Consider the following 15,620-nt stretch of genomic DNA (forward strand, 5'->3'; position numbering starts at 1 on the left):
GGTGACAGGTATATCCAAAATATTCTTCAAAGTACCATTTTAAATTTTGGGAGTTTAAGATATTTACGAGGTTGGACAGTGGTTGGGGAGAGCGACAGAGAGGTAATGGCTGTTGAATGAGATTCATTTATAGGATGAAGTTTCAGATAATCTGTGAATCACACAAGGGATTAGGAAACTTTCCTTCTTGCAGTTTGAATTCTGGCTGTGTACTATATCACTCATACCTATCAGAGTGCAAAAAACAGATTTTTGATGCTGACTCCACATTCTCAAGACAAACTCTAAATAAAGTTTTCTTATTTTGAAAATGTTATATACAGGCATCTTGCAATTTGAGAACAGATCAACATGGCAACAGACAAATAACTTACGCTTTTTAGTGACATTCAAATTCTTTTAGTCTGTGACCGAGTCCCACGTAGCTGTTTCATGATGGATTCGATGCTTAGTGTGCCAGATTTCATAGCTACGATTCTGCAAACTCTGTGACACACTCATTTTAAGATGAAATAAAGCAGTCTTTACAGCCCAGCAGTAAGCTAAAACAAAAGCCAGATTCACGTGTACCAACACAGCACCAGAATGGAGCAGCAATGCAAATAGGCTATTACAAAAATAAAATAAAGGAGGATGAGAATTTTAGGCATGCCTTGGAAATTTCAAGTGGATCAAACTGAATTTACTGAAGCTGGAGTTCAGTCAAAATGCAGGAGGCATACCAGCCTGGCCTAAATTAAGATAACTATGAATGATTTAAGAAACTGACCAGGGGTTGGGATTGTACTCCATCACATTTCTGGTACTTTCAGATATATCATTTATGATAAGCAAGTGGGAATGATGGCTGTTATCCTGTGATCAGTGAGCAGATGGATCCCATATTTCAATAGGAAGTAAAGCTACAAATGACACAGCCAGATAATGATGGCTTTTGCCAATAGCCTTTGATAGAATATCTTTTGTAATAAAATAAGATCCTTGTGTATGGTCTATAAAACAGCGTTTCAGAAAAGGCTTTGAAAGATTTTTATTTTTTTCTTTTAAATAATGTGCTTCTGCAACAATATCCACAAAGACACAGGCCAAATACTCAACATCTGTATATCTTCTTATTTTGAACAGACACTTGGCACATTCACAGATGTATTTTCCCCCAAATAATACAAACCAGAAAACACATTATCATTTCCATTAGTTCTTTATCAAGAGAAAGAAAAAAAAATAATTTTCATTTCAGTGTAAAATTTTGTATCCATTCAGCCACTCTTGAAACACTAATGCTTATGAGACTTATTACAACACAGTTCTAATCACTCAGCTAGTTTAGGACTTACCTTTTTCTAATTTATTTTAGGATCTGTCATTAAAAGTGTATCACACATTATCCCTTATTGTTCCCCAAAAGCTATGCTCAAGAGTCCACATTTTGTATTTCTCTCTCCTGCAAGTATCATATACCAAAACCCTGTCCAAGAACACCAAATCTTAAATCTTCTCAACTTTTCTAACACACATATTGCTGTCACTATGTTCCTAAAACTGCTCCTGTTATTGCAATTATTTATATGCGTGCCTCACCCAAAGTTCAGATTTGTGATCAAATGTATTATGCCAATGAAAAGATTCATCTTTGAAAAACCATGGTGTATGACACAATGCAATATAGAATGAGACATGCAGCTGCCTTCCACACAGACTTTCCTGTCTTTGAGTTCCTGTCGCTTCATTTAACCAACTGGTTGCGCATTGCATAAAACAAGCTTCTTGTATTACGTCTGAAATTCTGGCAGTTTCTTAGTATTGTTTTCCTCTTTAAAATAACATCTATACATGAATATAATCCTACTTTCTGTTATGAATAAAAAAGTTATCCTTCCAGTCTAAACAAAAGCAGAACATATATCGCAAAGAACAAAAGCTACAAAATAAAACCCAGAGGTTTTAGTGTTGTGTGTGGAGAAAAAGGACAAGAACAGTCATGATGAAAACATTCTTTTAATAGGAACAGAATGGAGTTCCACTGGTGCATAAAATAGCATGTGCTTCCTACCACTGATATTCCAGAGCGTTTTCATTTGCCAAAGAGGACCTTCACAGACCATTTTAGTGACATGGAAAAGGAGGGAAGATGAAGTATGCAACAAGCTAATTAAGAATTCCTGAAATAAAGGCACCTTTACAAAATGGAGTTTAGACAGTATTAAGTGTAAACATTGTTACCCTCTTCAACGTGTTTTAAGTCCTATGATCAGGAATGCACATAGAAATATACCCCATGTGAGAATATGACATCTCCTCAAAAACAAGTAAGAGAAAAATAAAACAAGAAGTAAAAATACTTTCCAGGTGGAAGGGAAAGATACAAAGAAAACAATATGCAGATGTGGGTTGATTGTTGCCTGTTCCTGTTCTCTACTATTTCTTTTTACAAAAAAAAAAAAGTAATATTAAGTGAAAGATGCAATATGCCCCAGCTGAAACCAGCACAGCCTGTTTCATGCAACATACTTCATTAAAGAAGAATTATCAGTGTCTCCCTCAACTTTCCTATTATTAATCTGGAAAACTTCTAATCAAAAGTCTTCAGTCCACTGCTGTGCTTCAGGAAATGGAGCAGTTTTCCTTGGCTGTTGACATCTGAGGGCTTTTCCTTAAAGGACAGCAACAATTTTATTCTGCTACCCATCTTCCCTGTATGGCAGCATCACCCAAAACACATATTACTTTGATTTAATAACAAAACATTGTGTTTCCTTAATAAACCTTAATGACAATGATTGTCATGTGTGTGTTTTTAAAAATGTCCTTTGTGCCCAAGCTGTCAAATTCCAAAGCTAAAACAAAAGTTTTGGTGCTGCACATGCAACACCTATGCTCAACTTGAAATCCCTGACACTGATCCATCCACAGAGACCAGAAAGCCTGGTGTGTGTTAGTAGATACAGTCCAAACACTGAGTGTTTATGGTTGTTTTCTTCCTGAAGGAAAAAAAAAAAAAAAACACAACAGCCAAGTTTTCTTGGGAGAAAGTTAAAAGCCCCACCTAACCCATGAGAGAAGCAGAGAAGAAGCAGCTTGCTCCTTCCTTCATGTGGAAATACATCTAACACTGGAAGATGTAATTGTAATGAAATGTAGTTGCAACACTGGAAGATGTTAAGAAGGATAGCCATTAACACTTTTATTGCAAGGGAAAGAATCAAACTTTGGCGAAAGAGTCAAGATTTGTCATTTCCTTCCTTAACAACACCTCAATTTCATCTAGCAACTCTTAAAACTGTTTGCTGAACTTTTCTGTTTATATATTCAGTTACAAATTGTTATAAAGAATTTAAAGCAAAACCAGAGAGGGAGATAATGTGTATTAGCAATTCATAAATTGTCCTGTCTACACCGGTGTACATTTTTGTTCAGTATTTGATGAGCATTCCTGCAGAAACATTCTTGGGAACTGTAGATTCTCTCATTCTGCAACACTATCCCTTGTTACTCGCACAGTAACTACATGGACACAGTGCTGCAAAATATATGAACCCCTAAGTATCCCCTGAACTATGTTTTACACTGCAGGAACAGAAATGATTATGAACAGCCTGTTAGCTTGTTGTCACAGTACACATGGACTTTGTGTGTGAGCATGTCCCAGAACACTTCCCGCCATCTGAATCATGAAGGGCCGGATTTTACCTCATAGTTCTTACTTTAAGCACAGATTTCCTCAGCTAACAGCCCTCCTGGATTCCAAGAGCCTGAAAAGAGGCATCACACGTGGAAAAAATGTGGAGCCGGGGGAGCTCAGGAAGCCAATCAGCACAGAAAATGTTTCTGAGCAGCTACAGAAAAGCTTGTGTGCATCTTCCTGAGACTCATCACTAATTGTCCTGAAGTCTGACCCTGCTAAACTCTTACAGAGAAAATGACAGATTTCAGCTTAATTAGCCTTTGTTTCCTTGAGCGCACACAAACCAGCGCTGCATTTAAGCTCTTGCCGAGGCTGTGGTGTCAGAAGGAAGCTGAAGGATTTCTCTCGTTCTTTCTCTCCCTCTGACACCCTCCTCTGCTAATGAACGTGGCTAATCAGCCAGGCTGAGCAGAGCACCTCTTCTGCAGGAGCTGGAAGCGCTTTACCAGCTGGATGCAGAGCCAGAACTGGGACACGCTGGCAGAATTCCCACTTACTTCAATGGGACCAAGATTGATCCTACATGAGACATTATCAACTGCAGCCACCTGCGGGGAGGGAGTGGGGGAGCACAGGGGAGGGAGAGGGGGAGCACAGCAGCTGTTTAGCAGCGCATGGTAACACAGAAACAAGAGTTCACGCTCGGAAATGAAGAGTGCCGTATCCAATTGCAGCTGCAGGTGGAATTTAGGTGAGCAGAATGCTACTGCCGCAGTTGGGATTTGGCATCAGCTTTCAGGCCAGCAGTACCCTGAGACCTTTCCCAGAAAGGGTCAGGAGCACAGTGGTCTAATGGACACAGCATGGGACTGGGAACCAGGCATCCTTGAGAGCAGCGATGCGGCTGTCCTTGGAAATAACATGCTGACCGTCTGTTAACAAATTAGCCTCTTTAACCTTCCATAAATCCCCTGAAACACAGGGTGCTGTGCTGAAGGCTAGAACAGGAGGTGGACCTGTCAGCCTATTTATTTTCCTGCCTAGAGATGTTTTTTTCCCAAAAATTACTTTCTCCCCGTAACTGTGGACAGATGCAGCAATGCCTGACTAAAAAAAGAAAAAAGATGTTATCCCCCAGTTATCCCCAACCTGAAAACACTTCGAGGGAGAGAATCACACTCTAGAGCCAAAAATGCTCCAGAGACAGCCCAAGATTAGTGGGTGATCAATCTGGCTTGAGGGTAAGTTTCAAGCACATTGTCAGCGTAGACTTCAAGGAAAATGGTTGTTGCTCGTCATCTAGAAATGCACACATTAAAAAGCTATTATTGAATTTAAATTAATAAGCATAGAGTTACCTAATGTATATTGGTCTGCCTCAACCACTGTGCAGTCCATAGCTTCTCTAAGCTGTCTGTAAACTCACTCTGTTGGCTTTAAACACATTCTCAGTGGAGTGGTGAATCTCAGTCAGTCCTCACTCTGGAAAGACTTCTGAGAAAGACACTTCAGATTACTGAACCTTGCCTTAACATCCCAGCTATTTCCTTAGCACTTTGTTTCTCTGAAATCTTATGTTTTGCATGGGTTTTAAAAAGAGGCAAAACCTCAGATTTTTCAGTTTGTTATAGTACTAATGAAATATACATTTGTTACCTTTGCATATAAAATTGAAATATGCAATAAACCAGGCCTGGCAAAAAAATGTAGATTATTTAAGCTGTACTTCTGTAGTAATACCAACTCAATGAGCTGCAACATGTACAAATACATACTTCAGTATTATTGCTGTATAAATAGTTGTATTACAGACTGAAAAGCCCCCTAATTCTCAAAATCAACCTGAGAACCACTCACACCTTACAAATTAAAAAAAAAAAAAGAAGCCAAATGACATACAATTCCTGTGCTGGGCAGAGTGATAAATTTCACTTTAAGAGAAAACACAGTCTTTCTTGTTCAAAAGTGAGATATTAATCATAATCCTTGCATCCAGTCCATTCAATACGACTTATAGTTTATGATTTAAAGATAATATGCTTTTGCAGTCTCTTCCTTTCTTCCCAGCCAAGTGACATTCTGAGACAGTCACTGGGAAAGACGGGATGGAGATGTATCATCAAAACTGAAAAGTAATGTAAACATGTAAATACGTAAATATATAATGTAAAATAGTATTATTTTTTTAATTTGTATTTTCATAGACTCATATGCTTTGCATCCAGTTTTTACAGCCAAAACATTTTCACAGGCAGTCTTAATATGTGATTATTACAAGTAATTTCTACAACAAGCATCACAGGAGAACGTTACATGAAATCTCTGAAGGAGAATATGAGAAATCCCTGATGCTGATTTCTCTTCCGGCTTCTGGGGATTTTTTTTGGTTTGTTTGTCTTGGATATTTTTTTCCAAAGAGACATTTGACTGTGCAGATTTTTAAAAAAAAAACATTTTAAGAAAAAAAAAAAATCATTAATTAAAAAAATATTCCTTCTATAAATCTTACTGCAATTTCAATTTAGGCCAGGGAAGGGCACTATGATCTCTGAACTTTCAACATAGTCATTTAAGCCTAAGATTTTGTGTCTTGCAAATAGACTGTGCTGTCTCCATACCAAAATACCTGCCAAGCCTTCTGTTCCTCTTATTGCTTTGCCATATATTACACCACCAGAAAGCACCTGGCCTGGGGTGTGGTCCCTTTTAGCAGGAGAAATAACATGAAAGAACAAAAAAATGTAGAACACAAAAATCAAACCAAACACACACATACACACAAACCAACCAACCAACCAACCAACCAACCAACCAACCAACCAAACAAACAAACAAACAAACAAAAAAAACCCAACCAGAAAACCCAAAAAGTCTGAAAAACTCAAAAAAATCAGACCACCAAAAGTGGCCCTCCCAAAAAATCAAACTGACAAAAAAACACTCCACCCCCACCAACACCTCCCCCAAAAAATTCCCAAAATCCAGTCAAAGCACTTCTATACCACAGAGGGAAAGGAGAAGAATATGAAATACCACCAAAACTGAGATGCATCTGGAGTCCTTACAGATATCACAGCCATCTGTTTGGAAACATTGTCTTCTTGGCTTGTACTATCTGAATGAATGCATTGACATTGGACAAGTAGTCCACATTAAAATAAAAAAAACCCAATCACCTGAAAATGTTTGGTTTGCTTTTTTTTAATATCATGTGGAAAATCTTATGCATTTAAGCACAAAATACTTTAATTTTAAATTTTACACAGCAACCACATGAACAAAAAGAGAAAGGAAACCTCTCAGCAGCAGTCCCAAAAATTTTCTTTGTGAACAAAAACTCCATCTGGTCTCCAATTTACTTCACAGTGTCTGGTTTGCATCTGCAACTGAATGCTATAGTTAATGCTAAGGAAAGTCTTCACCTGAAGGCAGACTATGATATCATGACTATGTAGGGGTGTTTATATGTCACAAAACACCTGATTCCAAAGTCCTCCTCCACATAAAAGTGGGGTTAGCTGCTAGACCAGGGTCTGAAAGGCAGGAGACAATGGGCTTACTGGGAAAAGAAAAGATCAAGCAAGTAAAAAATGAGTCTTGCCACAGCTGCCACACCAGCTGTTTCAGACACATATTGGCAAGCGAGACTCTCAAGATTGCAATTTGTTATGTATCCTTACCTGCACAGAAAAGGAAAACAGATACTGGTGTTTCTCACACATTCTAGTATAACCACTATTTTGATATATGGAAATAAAATCTTATAAATGTGGTTTGTAGAATTAATAATTAAACTCTTTTCACATGACTTCATTTTTTCTACTGTAATGAACTTACTTTATCAACCTTGAAATCTGGATTACAACTGCAAAGAATGTCACACTTCAGCTAATGACAGCAGACTAGTTCAGGGTAACATTAGCAACACTAGGGTAAAATATTACAAGAGAGACCATTTAAAGTTTATAAAATGTAACAGAATATATTAGAGAGACATGTGGGCTTAATTTTCCATTCATGTAGATGTAATTCCTTAGACCTCCATGTCTCATCTATAAATGTGAGCAAGAAGAACCAGGCCAATATACTCCACAGAGCAACACATAGATTTGGGATTTGACTACCAGACTATAAATAGTGTATTATAGTGTATTTAGGCTTCAGTTCAGTTCCAGAAAGATTTTAATCTCTGCTGTCAATAGAGACTGAAATGAACCTTGACTCTTGAAATCACATTTGCTTTTTGCAAATTAACCTCTGTTACAAAATAAATAGAAAATAAGACATTTGTATATGCACTTCTAAACACATATACTTGTATGAAAAAATGCCAGCAAACTCAATTTCCATTAGCTGTTATTAAATATTGAGACATTATTATGGGACACAGGCTGACTACCTGATCAATGAGTAAAGATAACAAATAATTATTCATTACCTGAAAAGTTCAATGAAGATCAATACCCATAATGGTTCAAATAAGAGGTTCATACCATTTGAACTGTAGGGATCTTCTGATCTCAAAAGCACATGAACCAGGGGATATCTGTCGCATCTAGCCTAATTACTTCATTATGAATGACGTAAGAACAGGGGACAAAATCTGCGTATGAACTGGAAAGTACTCAGCTTCTTAGATACCTCAAGGAGCTTAACAGCCTAGAGGGGAAAACATTTGCTTATGGCATGACCACACATTCACACCTGTTTTTGGAATGGTTTCCAGTAACAGAACCAGTTTATCAGAGTAAGTGTTAATACTTTATTCCTTTTCCTGCTAATCCCATTTTCTGCTTTATTTTAACGGACTGCAAGATTGCTGCAAAGTTTAGAGCCCTGTTGGGCTTTAAAGCTTATATCAGTTTTCAGTATTTTTATAACCACAGCTCACATTGTATTGGCTAGTCTAAGAATCTGCATGAAACCACTTTGGTTCAGTTGAGCACTGACCTGTTGCTTAAGTACGGTCAATAGAAAGGTTTTGTTGAAGAAAATGTATTAATAACTGTAATCCCTGTTGAATGCACATTCAAATAAATATATCATATAGAAGCAAATATTAGAATCATAGAACCATAAAATTGGAAGAGACCTTTTAGACCATTTATCCCAGCACTGCCCCTGTAACCCTTGAACCACCAAACCACATCCCTCAGTGCCAGACCCAGGTGCCTCTTAAACACCTCCAGGGATGGTGATTCCATCACTTCTCTGGGAAGCCCACTCCAATACCTCACCACCCAGGCAGCAAAATATCTAATATCTAATTTGAATCCCCCTGTCTCAGCTTAAGGCCATTTGCTCCCATCCCCACTGCAGGCACAGAGCAAAGGCTGGCCCACCCCTCCCTACACCTTCCTTTCAGGAGCTGTGCGAAGGACGAGGTCCCACATGAGTCTCCTCAAGACTAAACACTCCCAGCTCCCTCAGGCATTCCCCAGAAGATGTTCTCCAGTCATTTCACAAGCCTTGCCCTTTGCTGGACACACTCCAGTGTCTCCTTGTCCTTTCCAAACTGGGGGGAATAGAAATGGACACAGCACTCGAGGTGCAGCCTCACCAGTGCCAAGTACAGGGCAAGAATCTCTGCCCTGGTCCTGCTGGCCACACTACTCCTGATACAGGGCAGGTGACCTCCTTGGCCACCTGGGGACATGCTGGCTCATGCTCAGCCACAGTGGGCCAGCACCCCTAGGTCCTTTTCCACTGGGCCACTTTCCAGCTTCTCTAGCCCACCTGTGGCACTGAAGTGGCTTTTCTGTGGCCAAAGTGCAGGGCCTGGCACTTGGCCTTGTTGGACCTCACGACATTTGGATCAATGCACTAAAGGATCTGTTTAAAAGCTACAGTTATTAATGTGGAGGCAACTTTTCTTCCACTCTGTACCAAAAATTCATTCAATTTAAATTTTTATGGTGCTCTTCACAGAGGCAGGGCTCAGTTTCATTTTAACTATGGGCCTGTTGTGGCTCATAGTACAGCTCACAGCAGCCCAGCTGACCCCCAAATCATTGAACTGAAATTTAAGCAGACTTCAAGTTGAGCCTCTGAACTACACAAAAGATGAAACCTCTTTGAAAAGTGAGGGATACTCCTCTGTTACCATTTCTGGTCTAGTTCATCTTCCCAACCTCCCTCTGGGACTGCAGCTTGTGGAAAAGACCCCCTGCTCCTCCTGTTCCTGGGTTTGCATTGCTGAGTCCTGCCTAACAAAACCCTGCCTTACCTCCAGTAGGGATTCTCAATCTATCCCTCTCATTCCTTGGTCTCCAAGGTCCTCTAGCTTCCTCGCAGTTCTAGTACCTGCACTGTACGAGATGTGCTAGCCCTGCCAGCTACAGCATTCATCTTACCCAGTGTACCAAACCACAGACTTTTATCTATGTGGAATTATTAAATATGTTCCCTGGAGTAGCATGAACCCAATGCAACACACTGATTTGCAGGATATTTAATTTATTTCCCATGATGGAAGAGGTCTTATATCTCACTTGGGTTTTATGCTACCACTGTACCCCAGAATCATGAGGTCATTTCTTTAAGAAGAATCTCATTGCACGAACATTTGAAATAAAAGAAATGAAAGTAGTTTTTAAGAGCAATAACATTTTAATTCAAACATTGAAATCTAATGTTCCCAGTACTGAGACCCTTATCCCAGACTGCTACAAAAGTCAGCTGGGGGGAGTTCATTTGTAGAATACAAACCCCCAGTCATACTCAAACATAAATCAGATGATTTAGTTTTCATGGAGGAGAAAAAGTATGACAAAAGATCCTGCTTTGCTTTTTTATGAAGTAGGCAAACATGTGATGAGAGTTGTCAACTGAAGTACCATGTCACCACTGATAAGCAGAGTGGATCCTTTGCCAGTGCCTGCAAATGCACCCCACCTGCCATTCCACAGCCTTGGTGTGCTTCCACTCATTTCCCTAATACCCAAGCCAGAGAAATGGGACTTTGTGGACTGATAAAAATCTAATAAGGAATAACTAGGCAGGTTCTGTATGGTGACAGCATAACCTTCCAGCCAAGAATATTAAGTATCCCTGCACTTTATATATAGTAGTTTAATACCCCCCGTACCTTCCCTAAGTAGTCTTAATTGACCTTAAAATCAAGGTACCCAAATTGATGAGCCTCTTGTGAAATGCCTGGTCTACATTATTTTGCAGCAAAAATGCCAGAAAGTCCTCTGCATGTTCTCAAATACTGTACGACTGGTTAGTATCTTCAGCATCAGTCTTTCTGCTGATTAAAGGTCCTGTGCTAAGAAATTCCCTCCTCCCCACAGATGTATTTTATAATATTTAGCACTCAGTGCTTTACACTATCAAAGCATTGTACGCATGCTATCTAATATCTTCTAATTAAGTCATACATCTCCTATTCAAAAAGCATCTAAAATTAATGACATATGGTATCGCTGGCTTTTGTACAACACATGCAAATGCAGCTTTTGGGTTTTACAAGAAATGTGGGTAAGCTGAGATTCCTTTCTGAAATCTGACAAACACTTTGACATATCCGACTTTCAACAGAGAGGAAATGAACAACGATGCAAATTGGACCTTCACAATTTTAGATCTGTGACTCAATGCACACACAAACACCAGCACCGGCAAGGGCTTCAGAGCCAACACTTTTGGTCCCTTAATGAGGTGCACATCAATTGCACGGGTTTCCCACAGACTTTGCTCTCAAGATCTGTAGAACGCATGAGAAACAAAGTCTGTCATTTTGGTATCCATCAAAGCTATCTTCCATGTGAGGAAGTGGCTAATTTGTCATTTCACACTCAAAAAGGCGTGAAAGGCAAAAGGAGGGAGGTTAGATGGAAGAGAGGAGAGGCGGGCTGTGACTCACAAGAGGAGACACTAGGCCTGATTTTGAGCTTGTGTTTGTTGCTGCATATCAGGAATAAAATCAATTGAATAATATTGATGTAAAACAGACAAGGATGAGGCCTTTTCTTGCTTATGTGTAAAAATTAACATTATTAAACCCAAAATATAAACCAAGGAACAAGGAACACTTTACAAATGAAATTATGGTATACAGCAAATTTCTAACTTACAAGTTTTATTTACACATGGACATCTCTTACTTAATTATAATAAAAGTATTAATTCCAACAACGCAAATTTTCAACTTAAAAATACATAAGACCTTTGAGAAAAAATCCCAAAGAATACACACATCTGAGGAATGTCAGGTCCGTGTCAAGAGCACTGGTCTCAGCCACTACTTATTTCCCTCATCGTCTTTCATTTTAGCCTTGTTGTTGTCTTTTAATTTTCTTTTCCTCTGCATAAAACAAAGCCAGCAAAGGGCCAGAGAAACAGTCAGAGTCAAACCTTTAGAGACATGGGAGAGGTGCAGGCAGGAGACCCATTATTTGTTAATAGGATTTGTGCACATACCTCCCATACACCACTTCGGAAATTTACTCCCAAGCATCTCGGTGGCAATTTCAATTAGAGTCAACATTTAATTTCAGCAGATGGACTGAAAACTGGTGGCTACTCAAACACTAACGAGTAACACTCCATAATTCCCCTCTCTTAAACCATGATTATGCTTTCTCTTGTTTATGGGGAGAATGAATGCTGTCCCTAAGCCAAAACTTAATTTGATTTTTTGCCGTGCCTCCCTGTGCTAGCAAACCCCACCCGTGTGCCTGTATGCAGGCCCAGTGGGTAAATTAATGGGTATTTTTGCAGATCTGTCACACATTTCTACCATGCTTCTTATTCAGAAAGATGCCAAAGAACTGGAAGCATCTGCCTTCCCCTGAAATGTTGCCACCTCTGGGGTGGAATGTGGCAGCAAATGTTAATACAGAACACAAACACTAAATCCTATGTGAAAATTATGAAGGAAGTAAAGCTCACGCAGTCTAAGGCTATCCAGAAATTAGCTAGAAGTGTACACTTTATCTTTCTTAATGAATGCATTTGAAATTATTGTCTGGTTTGTGGCACTCCAATAAAGAACATCTCATTTGGCATTGAATCTCACTGTACATTCTCACACAGATAATTAGTGATGGTAAGTTTTCTGATTTCAAGAAGAAGCCGTACTAATTCATAGGCAAGATGCACAAAACCAGAACACAGTTTGTTTGTTTTTTTTAATGGAAAATGTCCTTTAAATAGCATTCACAAACTACGTCGATGGTGGCCTGGCTGGCTCGTGGTGCCTTCGGTTTCGCTTTTTTTTCATCTCCTGCACATGCTTCCATTTGGCACCACCTTTGTTCCGCTGCCGCCGCTTCTCCCGGTGCCACATCTGTTCACAGTACTCATCCAGGCTAAAGCTGGGGCTGCTGACAAGCTGGATGTAGTCCTTGTACCTCAGCCGGGACTCCGTCAGTAAATCCCTCACCCGGCCCTCCTCGTCCTCAGTCTTCTGAGTGCCTTCCATCTGTCCATTCTCGATAACATTTAAATTCAGCTTCATGATGGTGTGGACAAAGGTGTGCTCCTGGGCTTTGCAAAAATAGGCTCCTGCATCCCTTCTTTGCAAGCTGCGGATCAGCAGCCCGTGCTCTGTTTTAATGATCCTTTCGTCAGCCTTCAGCTGTGGGGTTGGACAAGAAAAGAACATAGGAGGTGAGTCCCGTCATCAAAATGAGACACGTGTCAGTGCTATGCTGAGGTGGAGACAAGGCCTGGTGGAGACACAGGACACATGGTGTGTCCCATCCCTATGGTACAGCTGGGACAAACACCAGCAGCTCCTCCAAGGCCTGAGTCCTGTTCCTAACTGTAACATCTGGATCACGGACACTCAGCATGCAGCAGCAAAGGACACATGCTGTACAGCTGACAGGACAGACAGCAACACTCATCACACCACAGTGCAGTGAAAGAGGCTGTATTCTCCAAGGAAGGGGAGCTATTTACTGCCACAAATCCCATTCTTGTTTGGTTTTTTTTTAACTGCTCTATTTGAGGTATCTGTAATACACCCAAAATACCGGAGTGCTTGTACAGATCTGTAGTGCTGAGGCCCTGTTACAATAAATATGAATACTACTATTGATTTTTACAGTGAAATGCTGTGTTTCTGATCTTCTTCAACCAAGTTTTACAGAAGGAAGTTGATCCTGGCTTTGACTCAATGAGATGTGATTAAAAGCAGGCAATAAGCCTGGGTGAATACAACAAAGTACAGCTCTTTTATTGCTAAGATCTGTGAAGAATAACTTAGAGAAAAATAAGAATAAAAAAAACCCAACCCCCCCCCAAAATAATAAGATTGCAAGTGGGAGCTGAAGTCTGACAGCATGGAGGTGTAATTTCATTTACAAATAGAAATATTTGAAAAAATACAGGGTCTCACAGGTTAAAAGTAAGGAGTACCTTAGACTATTAACACTGTCAGGTAAGGTATGCATCAGGTAATCTGAAAATTATTTCTAAAATAGCCTAAATCAAAAAATAGGCGTCCCTCCTCAAAACAAAACAAAACAAGCCAAAACCAAAACCAAATCATAAAACAGGATGGGGCACTGGGCACCTAAGTATTTTTGCATCTGGGAACCATAGGAGGTAAGTGATTTGCCAAAGACCATATAAAGATTAGTAGCAGAGGTGGAAGTAGAAAGCAGAGCCCTAACTCCTGACATTCAACACCAGCATTTCCTTTGAAAATGATGCCAGTTTGTCCCAAGCTGTTCCCTCCCAGGCGTGCTGTGTTCTGCTGCCACACAGAGGCTGCAGCACAGCCAGCACACACAGATCTGGATTGCTGCTGGAGGCAGCCTCGGCTCTGCTGGTGGCATCACTGCCAAGGGGGAAAACTTCAGCTTGAGGCTGGGTAGGGGGTTTGAGAAGGGGAGGTCTGGGGGCAGAAAAAACCAACACAGAATCTGCAAAATTTTCCAGAGTGCACATCTGACCCTCCAGCAAACTTCAGGGGATGAAGATCAGGGAGGCATAAAGATGACTAAATTAGATTTATTCACAGTGGATAAGCTACACACTGTTTCTTCATGTAAAGAATCTGCACACGATTCCCTCTGCTACTCCATGGGAAAAAATTTATACATACATATGAATCTCCATCTGTTATGATTCTAACTCACTAGTACTTTATCTTAACAGGGTCTCTTGGAGCAAAGAGATGGATGAGATGACCTTCCAGGGCTTTTCGCTTACCCTTTTCTAAGTTTCTATGACAATGATTTAGAAATTGTTAAAAAAAAGCTTGAGAGACCATATTGAGATCACCAGAAAAAAAACAATACACATAAATATAATACAACCAGAGACAGAGACTATTTTTCCCTACTGCTTCAACTGTAACAGCCTTCAGTTACATATGGATTTGACAGGTATGTAGGCAAGTCATATCGATGGATGGATATAGGCCTGTGTACTGCCACTAATACGAGAGCAGCAGACACAAGAAATCAGCTGCTACAAAAGCAGGTCAAATTTTAGCTCTATTTGCCTGTTCCTCTGGCCAAGTATTTTCTGGCTTCTTCCCCCAGTTGTTTGTGTTGGGAGCTTTAGTTTAATTGTTTGTAAACTGTATATAAGCATGTCTACTTGGCACCCAGAGGGTGAAATTACACAAATTTCAGGAAATTCCTGGAAAATCGATTGTCCTGACAACAGGTGCTACATGAGCACAAGCTACTTCTGATTCACCACACAGAGTTTAAACCAGAGCAATTACGGTCAAGCCACAAGCACGTGCACAGAAGATAACAGGCAGACAAACTAGAAAAGGCTGCTCTTCTTTAGCAGAACCCACAGCACAGGGCACAAGTCCTCAACTGGATCAGCTAGTGACACTTCACTCCAAGTAAATGTTCCTTTTCTACAGTAAAAACAGGAGCATAAAATTTACAAAAGAATCCACAAATAAGGAGCTGTAGGCAGAAATGTGTCTAGGGCAGGTGTTTCCTTGTGGTGCTGCGCTCCACAGAGGGTATCAGGAGCAGGCACCAGGTGGAAGTGCTTGGAGGCCTGGCTTTTGCAA

The 15,620-nt window shown here is 40.1% G+C and overlaps 1 protein-coding gene across 6 annotated transcripts in view; it reads right to left on the minus strand.

Annotated features, from left to right (window-relative positions):
• Positions 1-11,674: 11,674 nt before the first annotated feature.
• SEMA3D (semaphorin 3D) overlaps positions 11,675-15,620 on the minus strand; it is a 131,930-nt gene continuing 127,984 nt past the window's right edge. For all 6 annotated transcript variants that reach the window (XM_062491663.1, XM_062491668.1, XM_062491664.1 and 3 more), the window contains one exon: positions 11,675-13,208. In XM_062491663.1, coding sequence (XP_062347647.1) covers positions 12,795-13,208 — 414 coding nt within the window. In that variant the 3' untranslated portion in view covers positions 11,675-12,794. The remainder of the gene's footprint in view (positions 13,209-15,620) is intronic.

This window comes from Cinclus cinclus, chromosome 4 (genome assembly GCF_963662255.1).
Source record: "Cinclus cinclus chromosome 4, bCinCin1.1, whole genome shotgun sequence".
Lineage (NCBI taxonomy): Eukaryota > Metazoa > Chordata > Aves > Passeriformes > Cinclidae > Cinclus > Cinclus cinclus.